The sequence below is a fragment of the Phyllostomus discolor genome, chromosome 4, assembly GCF_004126475.2.
Source record: "Phyllostomus discolor isolate MPI-MPIP mPhyDis1 chromosome 4, mPhyDis1.pri.v3, whole genome shotgun sequence".
In the NCBI taxonomy this organism is placed as follows: domain Eukaryota; kingdom Metazoa; phylum Chordata; class Mammalia; order Chiroptera; family Phyllostomidae; genus Phyllostomus; species Phyllostomus discolor.
The window spans coordinates 202787384-202804274 of NC_040906.2; the positions used below are offsets into that span (position 1 = coordinate 202787384).

At 49.7% G+C, this 16891-nt stretch overlaps 1 protein-coding gene across 1 annotated transcript in view; it reads left to right on the forward strand.

Annotated features, from left to right (window-relative positions):
- ARID1B (AT-rich interaction domain 1B) overlaps positions 1 to 16891 on the forward strand; it is a 395196-nt gene that overhangs the window by 44499 nt on the left and 333806 nt on the right. Inside the window, 1 exon segment of the mRNA XM_028508460.2 lies at positions 8507 to 8701. Coding sequence (XP_028364261.2) covers positions 8507 to 8701 — 195 coding nt within the window.

A 16891-nucleotide genomic window follows, 5' to 3' on the forward strand; every position in this document is an offset into this window, starting at 1 on the left:
CCGGGAGCGCTGGTGCCTGGACTGCGGTCTGTGCTGGGCAGCGGCTCCAGGGGTCAGCCCGAGGCCCTGTGCCCTCCCTTGACCTCTGCCGTAGTTTTATCAGCCACGCGGAGGGATACCTGAATGGAACGGCGGGCCGAGTTCATTGGTGGCGGACGTCAGGAGAGGAGATGCAGCTACCGTGTTAGGTGTCAGGCTGGGGCGGTGACCAGCAATACGCAGAGTTCTAGCAGGCAGAGGGGCATACTTCTGCGACCTGAGTCCGCTGACCAGCCGTGCAGCAGGCGGTGGGGGGCGGGGGGCGGATCCCGGTGGACAGCGCGGGTCGGGAGTGAGATGGGGCCTTGGGTCAGCGCCCCCGTGGGAGCTGGGGAAAAGGGAGCAGGTTACTCCTGGCAATGCCTTTAGAGGACTGAGAATGGACATGCTTCACTCAGAAAAGGGACACAGATACAGCCGTCTTCAAACATTGGCCAAAGGACCAAGTGGAAGCCAGTGGATACAAATGACAAGAAGTGGTCTCTGCTACACACAAGGAAGAAATGTGTAACATTCATGGTCTAGGCCTTCATGGGAGTCGTACTTACGTGATGTGCAGGCCTGGGCGGAGGGGAGGGTGCTTCCGGTTCTAAGATGCTGTTTCGTTGTTGAGTCCTTTATCAGATGAATTGTGACCAAGTGAGAATGAATGTATTACAGTGCTTTAGCGATGCCTGGCAGGTGGTCAGTATTCGGTAACGCAGGCCAGGGGAGTCGCTGGGTGGCTTTCTAGAGGCTATTCCAGGGGCCTCTGACACCATGCGATAAATTTAGGAAGTATATGCATCATGAATGCGTTTTTAGAGTGTCCCTAAGAGTTAAGAATCCCAGCCTCTGGTTGTTACTTTTTATTGGTATTTTGTGGATAATCTTGATTCTGAAAAATAAAAACCCAGAAATATTTTAGATTCAGGATAACATTTAAAATATAGTTAGGAAAAAATATTGTTTGTTCTACACCTGTTTAAGGATACTGTATATGTAAAAAAACGAGCTTTTTAATTTATACTTGTACATCAAAACATGTTTCTTTCAGATAAAATTGCATAAACGAAGATTTCCCATAATCCCATTTTTACCCTCTTCCTTCAAATTCCGTTCTGTGGCCCCACAAATACACGTTCTTTTTAACTTGCCTTAAAGGAATCAAAACCCGCCTGGCTGGTGTAGCTCAGTGGATTGAACACGGGCTGCGAACCAAAGCATCACAGGTTCAATTCCCAGTCAGGGCACATGCCTGGGTTGCAGGCCACGGCCCCCAGCAACCTCACATTGATGTTTCTCTCTCTCTCTTCCTCCCTCCCTTCCCTCTCTAAAAATAAATAAATAAAATCTTAAAAAAAAAGAGAGAGGAAAAAAAGAAACCAAAACCCAAACCAGGTGTGTTAACGGGTCGGGTCGGGTCGGGGGTGTTTTGGCCCCTCCCCGCCCTCCTCTCACGCTGCGGATGGCATCCTGGTTAGAGGCTGCGGTGATTGGACAGTTCTTCGAGCCGACAACCAAACAGCCTCTTTGTTTTTTTCTAGTATCTTAGAATTCCACCTCTCAATCCCTCCCACACCGTGGCAGAATGTGGCAAATATTCTGGTGTTGACAACAGAAGAGCTCCGAGTATGTGGACTTCCAGTGTTTCAGGTGGTGTTAATAACAGGTGCTCTTTTGTCCTCGGTCCGCGCAGAACACAAAGTGGCTGTGGCTTTGTTTTCCCCGACCTCCCTCCCTCCCCTGATCCTGCGCACACGCTGGGTACGGCGCAGGGCAGGACCCAATTAGGGGGCTTGCGTTTAGTCTCAGCCCTGTCCCAGCGCCGGGCGGCCCCATGGCCCCCAGCTCCCTTCCGTCGTCTGGGCTGAGAAAGCTGCTTTGGGAGTTGGATTCTGTGCCAGTGGCGGCCGACGGTGGAAACCGAGAGTCTTGGTAGTTTCTGGCTCGAAGAGGAATTTGCACGCTTTCTCAGAGGAGGGAGGAGCCTCTGGTGCCCCTGCGCCTGTCTCTGGCCTGAACTGGTTGGTTTTCGTGCCATGAGGAGAAGAACTGACCATGGCTGTTGGGCTTTATTCTGTTACTGACCTTCCACGTGTCTTCTCTGTACATGCATGCACACAGTGATGAGGTTCAAATCAGTGGTTACTGACCTTGACGTTTTGTTTCTGAGAACATCTTAACTTCATGTGATCAGTCATCAGTCCCCAAGTGCATCACCACAGCCGTCGAAGTCATTTGTGCTGTAAGCTAGGGGACCCATAAACAATACAAAACTCGGACATTGCCATTTTAGTTTGCTCGGGAGGTAAGAAATGACCCACGAAAAGTGGAAAAACAGCACATGAATTAAGTAACTATACAAGGCAATCCACAGTCTGCTAAAGCAGCACAGGGGAGATTCCGGGCAGGGCCCCTCCATGGATGGCGATCCTGGGGTGGGGTGCAGGGAGGAGCTCCGTGCTGTTGAACCAGGACCGAGTGAGCTTGGTGTGAGGCTAAGAGGAGCGCAGGGGCAGCCTCAGGGGAGGACCAGAAGCTTGTCCGGGCTCGTGGGTGCCGTGTGTACATGGAGTATGGGTACAGGCACAGAGGAGGGCGAGGGCGGGACAGCTGGGTCCCGTCCGCCCCCATCCCACAGAGCGTCACAGTGGCGTTTGGAGCATGCCTGGGAAAGAACCAGAGGCATTTCAGAGCTATATTTAGCATCACAGAAAAGGAAACATAGATTGCTTCACAGTATGACAGCCACTGCGTACAGGTCACTGTGGCTGGCTCTGATCGCTATCAGCCTCGTTGCCATATAGCTGTAACTCACGCACGTCACTTGCACACCTGACGTTTTGCAGGTGCTCCTCCGTGTCTCTGCACATTCTGCCGTGCTGATGTGTTACGGTTCGTCACATGTTCTGGAACCATTGACTACCAGGGTAGTTTCAGTTTTCTTCTTTGAACAATTAGTAAGTGGCTCAGAGGTCCTTTATAATTCTAATTTCGTTTCCACAATAATTGTTAGGTAGGTATTATCTCTCCCATTTAGTGAGTGAGAAAACTAGGATACAAGTAGGGTGTTCGGGGCGCCCAGTGGTAGTAAGTGGAAGGGGCAAGGGTGTGGGTGCATCCACTGTGGATCCAAAGCCCATGCTTTCCCCCGAGACCACGCGGCCTCCCTTCAGGGTTAGCATTCGTGTAGCTGTGGACACGTCTGGGTAAATCCCACCCTACCGCATTTGAGAGAGAGTATTAGAGTTGGAATAGATACAGTTCTTAGATCTTCAAAGTTTCTCGACTTATCCCTCAGAAAGAGCAGCAGTTTTACCTGCTCGTTCAAATACTCATTTGCTTACATTGGGCCAGACTGTTTCATAGGTGCTGAAATGTCACTTCAAAAGCTTTCTTTAGTTAGTGCTCAGACAGAACATTTTCCCAAATGATGATTCACAAGGGGAACGTTGCTTTCTCTGAGCCCTTGCTGAATCCAGGTACTACAGAGCAGGGGCGTCAAACTCATTTTCACCAGGGGCCACATCCGCCTCACGGTTGCCTTCAAAGGGCTGAAGTAATTTGAGGACTGTATAAATGTAACTACTCCTTAACTGCTGAGGAGTTGCAATTCCATTCGGCCCTTTGAAGGCAACCGCGAGGCTGCTGTGGCCCCCGGTGGAAACGAGTTCGATGCCCCGGCTGTAGAGGTTGTGACTGTAGATGGAGAGCCATGGCGGTTCTTCTGTCCGTGGGTTTTTGTAATGCCTCTCTTTCAGTGTGTGGCTTAAGGAATAGGGTGGAAACAGTTGTGAAATGTTATGTGCACGAAGGAGATGACTAATAAACTATCTCCCTAACTTGATATTCCGGAGTAAATGCAATTAGATACATCTCTTTATTATAAAAACGTGTAGGCATATGCTGAAAGACTGGTAATGAAGGATAAGTGTAAAAAGTGTCAAGTATAGCTAAAGCATACTAAAAGTGATTTTTTTTTTTAAAAACTTGGGTAACCTTTAAAAGGGTAGCTGGATTCCTAGGCCAGCCTCTAAAAATCGTTTTAATCTAGAGTACAGCCTCACTGTGCCACCTAATGTGTATAGAATCTATATTCCAAGTCACATTTAAAAAGTCTGCATTGTGTTCCTCCTTGTTGACAGTCCCAGGGGTGTGAAACCGTCTGAGGCTTCTGGAGGGTGGAGGCAGCAGTGGCAGCTCCCCAGAGGGAGGTCCGGGAAAGGGTGTGTGCGTGCGTGCGTGCGTGTGTGTGTGTGATGGATGACCTATAACTCACACATCCATGTGCCTCTGTGAGAGATGTACAGCATATAACTCATACACATGTGTGTGCATATGTATGTATGATGGATAGCCCATAGGTATGTTCAAGGCTTTTTGAAAATGGGTGGTCCATATTGAGGCCTGCAAAGCGCTTGTTTTATTTCACGTAATTGAAGCTCAGAATGCAGCAGACGTGAAATGACACCTACAAGGGAAAAACATGCCTGGGATACATGTATTGAGAAAAGTATTTGAGGGCTGTTCTTCATGTGAGTGATGTCTCCGATACAGTAGAAACTGCATGTGAGAAATGACAATGGGGACACTCTGGAATATATCAACAGAAGGGTAGATGACAGAAATAGAAAAATTTTGTCCTTGGCTGGTGTGGCTCAGTGGATTGAGTGCCGGCCTGTGAATCAAAGGGTCGGTGGTTTGATTCCCAGTCAGGGCACAAGCCTGGGTTGCGGGCCAGGCCAGGTCCCCAGTAGGGGGTGCGTGAGAAGCAACCACACATTGATCTGTCTCTCCCTTCTTTTCCCTGTCTCTGAAAATAAAGTCTTTAAAAATATTTTGTGTGGGGTTAGATGTGAATATGAGAAGCGAGTTGCCTTTTATGTGTTTGGAAAAGTCTTAGACTTGATTTGGTCTTTGGTTTCTTTCAGGAGATAACTTGCAAAAAAAAAAAAAAAGCAGGGGTTGATATCCTGCCGTTGTATGTATTTAATGTTAAAAATACCCAGAGCACACAGGGGATGGATTTGGATTGTGGGTGAATATTTAATAATGGGCCAAAGGAGGGATGGTTAAAATTAAATAATTTGCACCATGTAAGTATCTGTTTTCATATCTGAAGTCTCACCGAAAGGTGTTAGATGCATTTTGAGGGTTACAGATAATCTGTATTTCATGCTTTCGATCTTGAGAAATCTCATGGTTAAAGCTAACATTTTTTGACACGGGTGCAAATTAAACTGAATTTTAAGTAGGACCGTGAGAGTTTATGGCCATGATGAAACAGATCCCTCAGGACAGTTTCAGTCATTGATAGGACGAGTTTGCTGTACTGTTATCTAGAGCACTGAGGTGTAGACATTCCAGCCATTTTCCCATTTCAAGTTTCTGCTTTAATTTGGACAGTCTGGGTTGTGCAGTATTTCAGGACAAGCAAGCAGACCTTCCCCGTGCGCTGGCTGGTCCAGACCCAGTGCGAAGACAGGGCCGCCTCAGGGCCTGTGCTGGGGATTTAGCCTGAAACTGGGTGTACGCGGCCTCGAGGTAGGCTGGCCGTGTACTCCGTGGGGTGTGAAATCACCAGCTCAGATTCTCGCGCTTTCATAGAAGGTTTTCTTTTACATTTTGCAACAAAGTGTGGAAAAATAATTATATTTTTCTTTTTTTAGGCATAAATTCTAATTTGAATCAGTCTGGGAAAATGTGCTGCTTAGTCCTCGATTTTAGTTTTACGCCACGTCTATCAACATGAATGTTTGTGTGTTGAAATGGGAAGTCGGCACATGTGTAACGTCAGTGTGCAGCTTGGACAGTTTCTGTCACTGTCAGGTGCACAGTGTTTCTTGACTGGTGAAAGGGACACGTGAAAATCCCGTGGAATTGTGAATTCGGAGCAGAACCGGCTGGCGTGCACGTGTTCTCACCCTGCTCGCTCAGCGCCGGCAGACTCCCGTGAGCCCCCAGGGCGGAGCTCAGCCGTGTGGTCTGGGCGGGCTCTGTGAGACCCACCGCAGACCCATCGCCGTGTGCCCGTCCCGGGGCCTCGGGTGTCCGGCCAGGTCTCCCGCAGCCTTCCTTTGGTCCTCTCTCCTTCAGTGAGTTGTCCCCTTCTCCAGGACAGCCACTGACATTCACCTCTATGCCTCCTGTGCCTGGCCAGTGCACATGGCAGATAGGTGGCCAGTTAACGTGGGGTGCATGCATTCTCATCAGGTCATCAGAATGGGCGCCAGGGCAACCCCAGGAAGGAAGAGGGGCAGAGACTGGGGCAGCCTTGGGTCGGGTGTAGGTGGGGGCAGGCCCGGCAGTTCTTCTCGCCCCCTCAGCTGGGCTGCAGCCCCGGCCCCCCCTCGCTCCCCTCCCCTGTGCGCCCCAGTTCCTGTCTCTCCGGTTCCACCCTCCCCTCTGCCACGAGGCTGCCCCGGCCAAGGTCAGCCGCGGCGTCCTAGTCATCCGGCGCAGCAGCAGCTGCTAGCCCTCACCTGCCGCACACCTGGGCGGCACGTGGCGAGCCTGGGCTGTTGCTGCACGTGACCGTCTTCTCTGCAGAACACCACACTCCCTGGGAAGGCCTGGCTGCGTTTTCAGACTCTTCTGGTCTCTTGGTGGACTTGGTTTTTTTCTTCCTTCTTCCTTAAATGGTGATATTTGTTTTAGAACTGTCCTCCACCCATTATTCTCTTTCCACATATTCTTCCTGCATAAAATATTAAGTTTTCACATGTTTCCTGTTCATTAATTCATCCAGCATTTATTAAACATTTACTGTGGGCCAGGAGCACTGTTTGACTTAATGTCCTGGCGATCAATAGTGAGTGAAACAGAAGAGGTCATTGCCCTCCAGGGGCATCTGTCCTCCATGTGCCGAGGACTTCCTTAGTTACTGGTCCGGCTCGCACCTGGCCACCCAGGTGGAAATCACTGTGTCTCTTCCTCCTGGGGAGTTTCACCTGGACTTCCGATAGGAACCTCAGATCTCTCGTGTGGGATACTGAAGGCTTCCACTTCCGGGGGGAGGGCTGATCGGCTCTTGCCACCCCTGCGTGCTCTGTCTCAAATGGTGTCCTACTGTCTGTGAAGCCACCTTGCCTCTGCTCTCCTATCACTCAGTCTCCGAGTTGTGCTGCATTTCCTTCCGTCTGCGACTTAAGGCTGGGCTCGCTTGGTCCACCGCTGTCACCGGTTCAGGACCTTTCGCTGTCCTGCCTGCTGTGGCCGCCCCCACCCCGGCTCCAGCCACACTGCCTGAGAGGCCAGCCCCCCAAGAGGCGGAGCTGACTGCAGCTCTCTCTCCATCCCCCAGGCACTACCTGGAGCCTTTAAAACGGCACGCAAGGCTCCCCCTTACGTGTCCTGGGTTCTGCCGGCTACAGCGGCTTCTCTGCAAATTCCTGCTCCGGTGGGATCTGAACTGCTGTGTGTCCACACACACGCCAGGCAGCTCAGGTCCCCGGATCCCGTGCTTCATGCTTTTTCTTCTGCTTGGTGGTATTCTGCCCCTGGCCCCTCCCCATCTTGAACCTCATTTCTTCTTGTTTATCTAGCGGATCCTGAATCCTTCCTGAGAGTGTCCATGAACTTGGTGTGAACAGAGAGGCTGGCACACAATAGGGAGCGCCATACAGTTTTGGAAGGAAGGACCTACCGACCTGCTCGATGCCTGCTGCAGGCCTCTGTGGCCAGCGTGGAGGGGCTGCCCCACCCCCGAGTTCCTCCTTTCAGGCACCCGGGGAGTGGAAGCCCAGGCCAAGGCTCCGGTTCTGACTCTCCCGAACGGCCTTGGCCCCGAGGCCCGAGGCTGACTCACTGAGCCAAAAATAAAACTTAAAGTCTGGTTTTGAACTGGTTCTGTTTGGTAAGTTGCTTACTTACCTAGGGAAGGCGGCCTGTGACTCATGGTCTGGGTGCTTGTGCATTCACGGGCACCAGTGGTCTTTGAAAGTTTCCACCCCAGACATTCTGTGTTATTCAAAAACCTATCCTTTCACTTTCTAATCAGCACTCAGAGGCATTAATGTTTGATGGGGACTTGCAGACTCAGGTCTAAAATAAAGCAGTTCTAAGAATACTTCACAGTCCGAAAGCGTTCCGAACCACTCGGCACACTTTGCCTCTGCTCCCGGCGAGCGAAAGCAGCCGAGTGAGGCTCGCCGTCAGACGCCCAGTTCTCCGTGCTCGGTGGGACTGTACACGCAGGCGCTCCCTCCCCACTTGGGGTGCAGGGTCTTTCCTGGTGTTCTTTACGCGGGATCCCTCTTCGTGGTTAAAACCTTCCTAGACGTAAAAAAAAAATAAAATGTCTCGTATTCATCTAGGTGTTTTTCTTAATGTTTTTTTTCTGGGTTTTTATTCGTCAGACCTTTGTTTTTACTATTTCCACCAGGATAGTCGTGTTTTTCATGTGTATGCCAGCATAACACACGTTCTGCCTTTGCGATAAATGCTGACGTGTAACGAGCCTCCTTCTCCGTGTCTTCCTCCACAGGGCAGCCCCATGGACCCCATGGTGATGAAGAGGCCGCAGCTGTATGGGATGGGCAGCAACCCTCACTCCCAGCCTCAGCAGAGCAGCCCGTACGCCGGAGGCTCCTACGGCGCCCCCGGCCCGCAGCGGTACCCTCTGGGCGTCCAGGGCCGGGCCCCGGGGGCCATGGGCGGAATGCAGTACCCGCAACAGCAGGTTTGTGCTCCCCGCGCCTCCCTCCCGCCCCCTCCTCTCCCCGGCGACAGCAGCGTCCTCTGGGCTCTCACGGCCCACCTAGGATTAGTGTTGAGAGAGTCAGGGGACATTTCACTGGTCTTCTGCTTTTTAAAAAATGTCCACAGTTTTTTTTTTCAAGTAATCACAGGTAGATTTTTTTTTTTCCCTTTCTTTGAAAGCAGGAAAGGTAATCTCTTTGGAACGAAGTGAACAAAAAGCCTGTTTGGTAGAAGGCCAGTGTAACCAGCCACATCTGAAAGGTGTATCCTGTCATCGTTTTTGCAGCAAATTATATAGATCTTGGCCTCAAAGCAAACTTGGCTTTGAACCACTTCTGGTGTCAGACTGTGTCCGATTTCGAGCTGTGTGCTGACTTCCTGAGGCAGAGTTTTAAGTTATTTAAAGGTCTTTCTCATGAAGATGGCATCAACCGAAAAAGTGGGTTTTTTTTTTTTAGTTTCCCAAAACGTTATTTTGATTTTTATTTCTTAACATATTGTTTATCCTATACCTTTTTTAAAAAATGATTTTATGTTAGAGAGAGGGGAAGGGGAGGGAGAGAGGGAAAACATGGATGTGAGAGAGAAACATCGACCTGTTGCCTTTGGTCCCGCTGCCTCTCCCATCCGTCCGCGCCCCAGCTGGGGCCCGAACCCTGACCCAGGCGTGTGCCCTGCCTGACGGGGGGTCACACCCGCCACCCTCCGCTCTGCGGTGCAGCGCACAGCCTGCCGAGCCGCACCGGGCCGGGGTCTCCTGTCGCTTTCGAAACGGCCTTCCGTATTTCACGGAAGAGGGTTTGATGCGTACCTGTTTTCTTAGATTTTCATGTTTTCTGTTTTTACTTAACACAAACAAGAAAGCTGTTTCCTGTTCTCAAGACCCAGTATTTTTCTCTAGACTCAAGTAGTTGGAGTTCCCTTACATGACCATCTACCTTCTAGCGGCCCCAAACCTACAGCGTCTCGGACACTGGGGAGCGCGTCCTTGTTGCGTTGGCCTGAGGAAGCATGGAATTTGGAAAGGGGAAATGGGATTGTGGCTTCTCAGGGTGTTTTGTGACTAGGAACACCGGAAGGCTTATTTATAGACTCGCACCCTTTAACCTTGGGGGCCTTGGGCCGGTGCCCTGGGCAGCCGACTGCCCCCACACAGGTGTTCCCACAGTGTCACCGTAACCCACTCCGGGGTTTCCCAGGACATCTCTCGGGACGTTCTCCCCCGTGTTTGAGCAGAAGCCCTTTGTGGAAGTAAAAACGCTGGCTGGCACTGCTGCCCCCTCTCAGGTGGGTCAGAGAGGGATGGACACACGGTGCTCGACGCGCTGCAGAGCTGTGCGGTGCCAGCTCCCGGAGAAGGCGCGTCTGCCTCGGCCTTCTCCTTCCGAGGCTGAGTGTTGCCTTTCCTCCCCGCCTTGCCGCTTCTCTGTTGGTGGCGGTTTTACTCCCAGGTGGTTGTAGGGAGAGAGAGAAGTAAGGTGGCCACAGAGGCCTTGCCCTTGGCCCTCTCCACGGCCCTCCCAGGGCCGGCGGTCCTCTCCCCTGTCTGTGAAACATGGGCCACTCACAGGTCTCTCGGTCAGTTGCAGACTTAACTGCACTCTTAATTTTTCCCAGCATTACTCCTTTCTTCCAGCAATATTTTACTTATCTCGAGTAAAAACCTTTCATTGAGACTGCTAATTGTGAGAGGGAGATCATCTGCAATGGATTGAAAAGCAAGGGAAGAGTCACCATTTTCCTCTCTCTCCCTTTTCTCACTCCAAAGCCGGTTTGCCCTTGGTGGAGGGGAGGGAGGCCCAGCCAGCCAGCTGCCGACGCCCGCGCTCTGCCCAGTAGCTGGTTTTGTTCGGGACAGAGAGGAGAGGCGGAGGGGCGGTGAGAAATAGCAGTTCCCGCGGAGAGGAGCAGGTGCTAGCGCCCGCTTGCTCGCACCCTTCCCTCTCTGTGGCGTCTCCTGGCGTGAAACTGGAAAGTCATTTCGCCAGGGGCGTGCCCGGTAGGCTCGCTGCTGGATGCCCCTTTACCTGTTTCTCTGAGCGCGTTCAGGTCTCCTTAGACGTTTGCAACACGGGTTTAGTTTGCAGTCCCCAAGTGGGACTCTAACAGTTGGAGGAGGCGTGTGAAGGGTGGATACCCAGGCGTTTTTTCATTGTTTCCTCCCCAGGATGTGTGAGGCCGAGAGTAGAGGACACATTACAGGCACTGAGGAGTAGCAGCCGTGGTGCTCTTGGCTTCGTGGCTTTACTCTGTCCCTGCGGCCCGCACGTGCTTGTGAAACACAGTACCTGCTGCGTGTATTTGCAGGGACACATCAATGATTACCTACCACCAAGTATTTCAGCACATTTTTAAAAAGTGTTTTCTTCATATTTTATTGTATTTTTCCCCTCGCCATTATCCCGCTTATACCCTCTTCAACCTCCACCCACCCCCCACCCCCGCAGTCACCACACTGTTGTCCACGTCCGTGAGTCCTTTTTTCCCAGCAAGTTTTTAATGAAAGCTTTAGATAAGGCACTTTCCTGCCAACCAGAAGAAATGCCTGATCCTAAACTCGGGTCTTTCTGACAGCGAGAGGGAAATGCTGTGCCTGGGAGGAGCCGAGTCCCCGGCCGTGAAACGTCCAGCTTGCTTTAAGTCCATCACGACTGGCGGTTCTAAGAAAACCTTCACTGCTTTTCGCCTTTTCATTAGTTATCATGCAGCCTCACAATAGGCCGAGTTGTTTTGAAACCGAAAAGGCGAACCCTGACCGTGCATGCCCGTTGGCGTGGGTGTACCAAGTGCAAGGACACATGGTTTTTATCACAGCAAGTTCCTGGGGTTGGTTAGGTGTAGGCTTTGACACAGAAAAGAAGCCAGCATTTGGGTGCAGGTCGGTAGAACATGCTCATTTTGTTCGTTTTAACGTGTGTTCGTGGGTGAGGAATTTTCTGGTGAGCTGCTTTGTTTGTGACTTTCGGGGGATCACAAACCTGTCCCCAAAGTCCTGGCCCAGCGATTGGCTGCTGCGTGCATGCATCTTCTCCTGGTGCTGATATAGCTGTCTGAGTCCTGTTGTGCTCAGCTGAGCTGCCAGTGTTCCTCGGGGACAAAGCTGGAAGACGGCGATGACGTTGGGCTTGTACCGAGTGGGCATCGCCACCCGGGCACGCTTTTGCTTCAGACGGCCTCCAGAGCTTCCTGGTTTGGTTTGTGAGCCTCTCATGAGCTGAATCCAGTTCATTTAATATTGCTTATCTATTTCTGCAAAGGGTTAAAAGGTAGGAATTCCAGTTTGTAAATTAAGTTGCCCACTTACCAGCAGAGTGGTAAGTTGTCTTTGGCTCAGGGTCACAGTTTGATTCCTGGCTGGCGTTCCCCTCCCGTGATAGGAACTTTAAATGAGTTCTGTCAGAAAGGACTGTGGTGCCTATGGGACACTGAACACGGGTGGCATCCCTGCTTGCTTTTCGCCTCTGGGGTGCAGGAGGAGCTGGCCACTCAGTGTCAGGTCTGATTCACCTGGCCATCCTTGATTTGTGTGGTGATCATTTTACTTTTGAAGTACACTCGTGACTGGGTCTTTGAAGCATGATGTGTATTTATTAGCTGGATGGAACAAGAATTGTGGTCTTTCACTTACTGACTCTCCCACACCAACATGTTTAGCAAATGCACGGCTAAACAGATTAGTTTTGCACGGTGCCCTAGAAACTAGTCTGCTTGGGTTTCTATGGGGCTGAGAGGGGAAATGAGTGTTCGGTGCCTCCGTGGAGAATGTTCTGCCTCTGGGCTCCTTGAATTCTGACCCGGGGATGGTCAACAGAGAGAAGTAGTACGCTGGCAGACTTTGCGTCTAATGCGAAACTGCACGGAGGATGGATGATTTTTAAGGGCACTAGATTCTGACTCTTTCTTAGTTTTCTGATTGTTTTAAAAACGGACAGCAAGTTATCCTTTCCTGGATTGGAGAAACAAATGCTTTGTTTCATTTTTCTTGTCCTTTGTGATTGTAAATGTATATACACAGGCCCGTGCGGCTTGCCCTAAGTGAAGTAGCACCCGGGAGAACCAGGCTGCAGAAACAAAGGTGTGTTTATTTGTGTCGAGCAGATTCTGTAATCGGAGATTTTTCTTGAGTTACTAGGGTTATCGGGTCGACACTTTAACTGTCCTTTCCTTGTTGCAGATGTTTGTATAATCCGATGCCTGCTGGCGTAAAACCAGGGGAAGGGAAAGGGGGCAAAGGGAGAGACTGAAGTTCGTGAGGGCTTTTCTGGTGGGAAAGGAGGACTTTTTTAGTTTTTAAAAACACATCTGTACTGTGAAGACCTTTACAACAAGAACATAGAATATAATTGTTGTTTTGAAAGATAGCCTGTTAAAATTACGTAGAAATTTGTTATTTTTGATACGGTAATATCTGCACTTAACACTTTAAATCTAAATAAAACGGAATTAAAAATGAGTTTCTTTTGAAACATTTTAAGAATCAATAGGTATTTTTATTTGCCTTTATCTCTTACACCCCTTTGGGTATGTCTGTTTTGCTATATTTTGTGTAAAATATCTATTTCAGAACATAAGCATTCTATTTGGTGCCATCTTCACAGCCAAAATACTTCTTTTAATGCACATACCTATTTTGGCAGCAGCTGTTTCTACAAGGAGACAGTCATTACAGTTGTGTGGCTAAAATAAATGGTTTTGGGGGGTCGTTGAGGCACGTTTCAGGATCTCCCCCCCCCCATGTTACTTTCACAATTGGAATTCCGTCGCCATCCAGGTTGCACAGTGTCTCTGCGAAGTCAGGGTGAGTGGGCCGGGAGGACGGCCCGGGTTTAGAGTCTGTCGCCGTGAAGCGTTGGTCTGGGCTTGGTCTCCGAGTGCCCGTGGGAACCTGAGGGTCAGGGCCCGATTTCTGCTCTCTCCGACGGGAGCCCGGGCATCCTGTTTTTAAGGAGTGTGATGGGGTGTGACGGCATGAGAAGGGAGAGCTTGACAACGTAACAGAGAGGAATGGGTGCCTAGTGTCTGTCTGACGCTCAGACTCATTTTTTGATAGTGTGTGTTCCCTGGAAGGCGCCCACCCGTGCTGGCGTGCACACGTGCTCGCTCGCACACGTGAGCGCAAGGCAGAACTTCGTGTGGCCGTGGCATCGAAGTGTAGTGAAGTGTATCTGTACGTGTATGTAGGTAACCTGTTAAAGGTGTGTTTTACCTATAGCTATACCTACCTGTAGATATACGTACGTATAGATATTCGTGTGCGTGACACGCCAGAACAGTGGAGGGAAACGCTGTGGCCGCTAAAGTAGCGAACGCCGCGAGGGTCCATTCACCCGTGCTGGTCCCCGGTGCTTTTCCGTGTGCGTGCTCTCCACCGAGCGACCCCGAGCCGAGCGGCTTCGCCTGCGCACCTGGAACGTTTGGAGTCCTTTCAGTGGGCGCGGGCTTGCATAAATCACGGCCTTTTGTTGGCCACATTTTGTCCCAGTTTCCTCGGTGGTTCTTCATCAGCGCATGTGAAGGTATTTATGGTTTACCGACCAAATACACTCACACCTCCCGTCTCAGCTTCCAAGTCGACAGCAGATGCTGCCGCTTCTGGTGCCAAAGTTCCCTGTAGATGGAGTTCAGCACCAGGGAAATGTTTTTGAAGAGATTTGTAGATAGGGTAATTTTTTTTTTTGGCTCCTTAAAATTTAAATTTCTGGAATACTGAACTAGTTGTTAAGTTGGAGTTTAAAGATTTTGAAGCATTCAATGTCACATTCTTAGTAGAGGTGTATTCAAAAAGATTACATTTCAAGTTAAATAAAAAGTTTAAAACCTTAACCTTGTTCCAAAAAACAAATCTTTTTTAAACAAATAAGAAAATGTCAGATAATTTGTTTTAGTTTGGAAAGGTGCTTTTATAGTAGGAAGTTTACATATATACATACGTGAGCATTTACATCGTTTTAGATATTCTAATCATAGTCAGGGTACAGTACTTAATTCTCTGCTGGTAGCTTATACTATTTTTTTCATTTATGTGTTTTACATGTGTAGACTTTAAATCTAAAATATCTGTTAAGCTTTTCTGTTATTTTTATTTTTGAGATGTTAATCTGAAGTATGTTTTAGGTAGCATTAAAATTACTTGAGTATATTTTGTTTTTGAAAGACTTTATTTATTTTCAGAGAGAGGGGAAGAGAGGGAGAAAGGGTGGAAGAGAAACACTGATCGGTTACCTCCCCTGCACCCCCAGCTGGGTGCCTGGCCTGCAACCCCGGCATGCACTCTGACTGGGAATCGAACCCATGACCTTTCGGTTCCCAGGTCAGTACTCAACCCATGAGCCACACCAGCTGGGGCTTCTTGAGTATATTTTAAATAAATTTGATTTATTTGCTTTTACCAAAGAAATAGGAAGTATGGTATTTATGTTAAAATTTAAACAATTCAAGTAAAGCTAACAGTTGATACCAGTCAACTCAAGCAACCATATTCCCTCAGTGCTCCTTGAAAAACAAACGGAAGCCCCAGAAGATGAGTCGAATGTTCAAGTGACAGAGTGGCGTATCCTAGGCCCGTGGCCGTCAAGCTCTGCTCAGTGTCAGAGCCTCCTTCGGTGCTTCACGCACCCCAGGGACGGACACCCCTATCAGTGGCGCCCGAGAGTAGAGGCGCCCCTGCTGCCTTTTTCTGAGCTGCACGGGTGACTCCACTGCTCACCTGGGGCAACAGTCAGGTAGCAGAGAAAGACCAGTAAGTCAGAACCCGAGAGCAGGTCCCTAACCACACACCACGTTGCACCCCTGGCAGCTTGCTCCAGGCCCTTCCCAGCGAGCCAGGAACTTGCCTCTGCCCTAAGGTTCCCGGGACCCGGAGCTGGGACAGTGTAGTAGTCTTTGCCGATGAACACGTGATCCTTGCGCGATAGCGGGGAAGCCTGGGCCTCACTGCTCCTCCGCCCACGGGAGGAACTGGACTGCCAGCTCTCCCAGCCTGGACTGTTCCTTGAAAATAACAGTAAGCTGATGTCTTTTCACTTCAGTTTTATATGGTAGAGTCGCGTCATTTCAGATAATGGTCTTCTGAAATGTATGGGTTGATGCCTGACAGGTTGTATTGCTATAACTACTAACCCAATTTCTTTAAAATCCTCTCTAAAAGCGAAAGAACTGTATCTTCTTTGAAGATTAGCAAGTTGTTGCGATTGGTGCCATACGTTATTTTCTAACTTTTAATTTTATCAGTTTTAAAGTGAGAGTTTTGTGTGAACTCTTGGCGTGTGTCAGATATGCAGGGTGTAGTCTGTCCCTTTTCGGATGCAGAAATCCTTCAGGCTGGGGTGCTCACTCTTCTTGGAGGTAGTTACCAGAGGCAGCAGAGAGAGACCGGGCAGTTACGGACTCGTTCCACACGCTGCTGCTTTCCGAGTGGTTCGGAGAGAAGCGGACGCTGCACGACGTTGGGATCCACCGTGTGCAGGGAGTTCTGGGTACAAGGAAGGCGCAGGGTTCATGTCCTGGGCCGTCACTTTGACTCCTTTAACCCCCACGGAGGGGAGTTGGATGGCATGCGCTCTCTCTCTTTTACTTTAGAACAAGTTTTTTAAAGGGTAAAGGTAGCTTTTTTTTTTTTTTTAAGATTTTACTTATTTATTTTTAGAGAGGGAAGGGAGGGAGAAAGAGAGAGAGAGAGAGAAACATCAATGTGCAGTTGCTGGGGGCCGTGGCCTGAAACCCAGGCATGTGCCTTGACTGGGAATCGAATTTTGGTTTGCAGCTCAAGCTCAATCTACTAAGCCAGGGCGCTTTTTTCTTTTACGTTAGTAGATGAAAGTTAAATTCTTTCTGATTAAAAGTTCTTTATGGCAGTTGGCTTATTTGTATATGCAACACATTTATTAAGGCCATTTGTCCTTACAATTTTGAGAAGTAACTTTAAAGGGTAAACAGTAGCTGTGAATGAAATCAGAAGAGCACTTCAGCGGAGAGGGAGACAAGGAGGAAGACAGGCGGGAGCGTGAGGGGAAAGGGAGGAAGCAGCCTCGCCTTTCTCAGTGGCCGTGTGGACGGCCTCACCTGCTGGGTGCCTGATCAGTTCGGGTTTCTTTGGCCTCAAGTGGAGCTCCCGTGTGGGCCCAGCCAGGTGTTGGACATTCCCTGGAGACCCTAAGGCTGGGACCTGAGA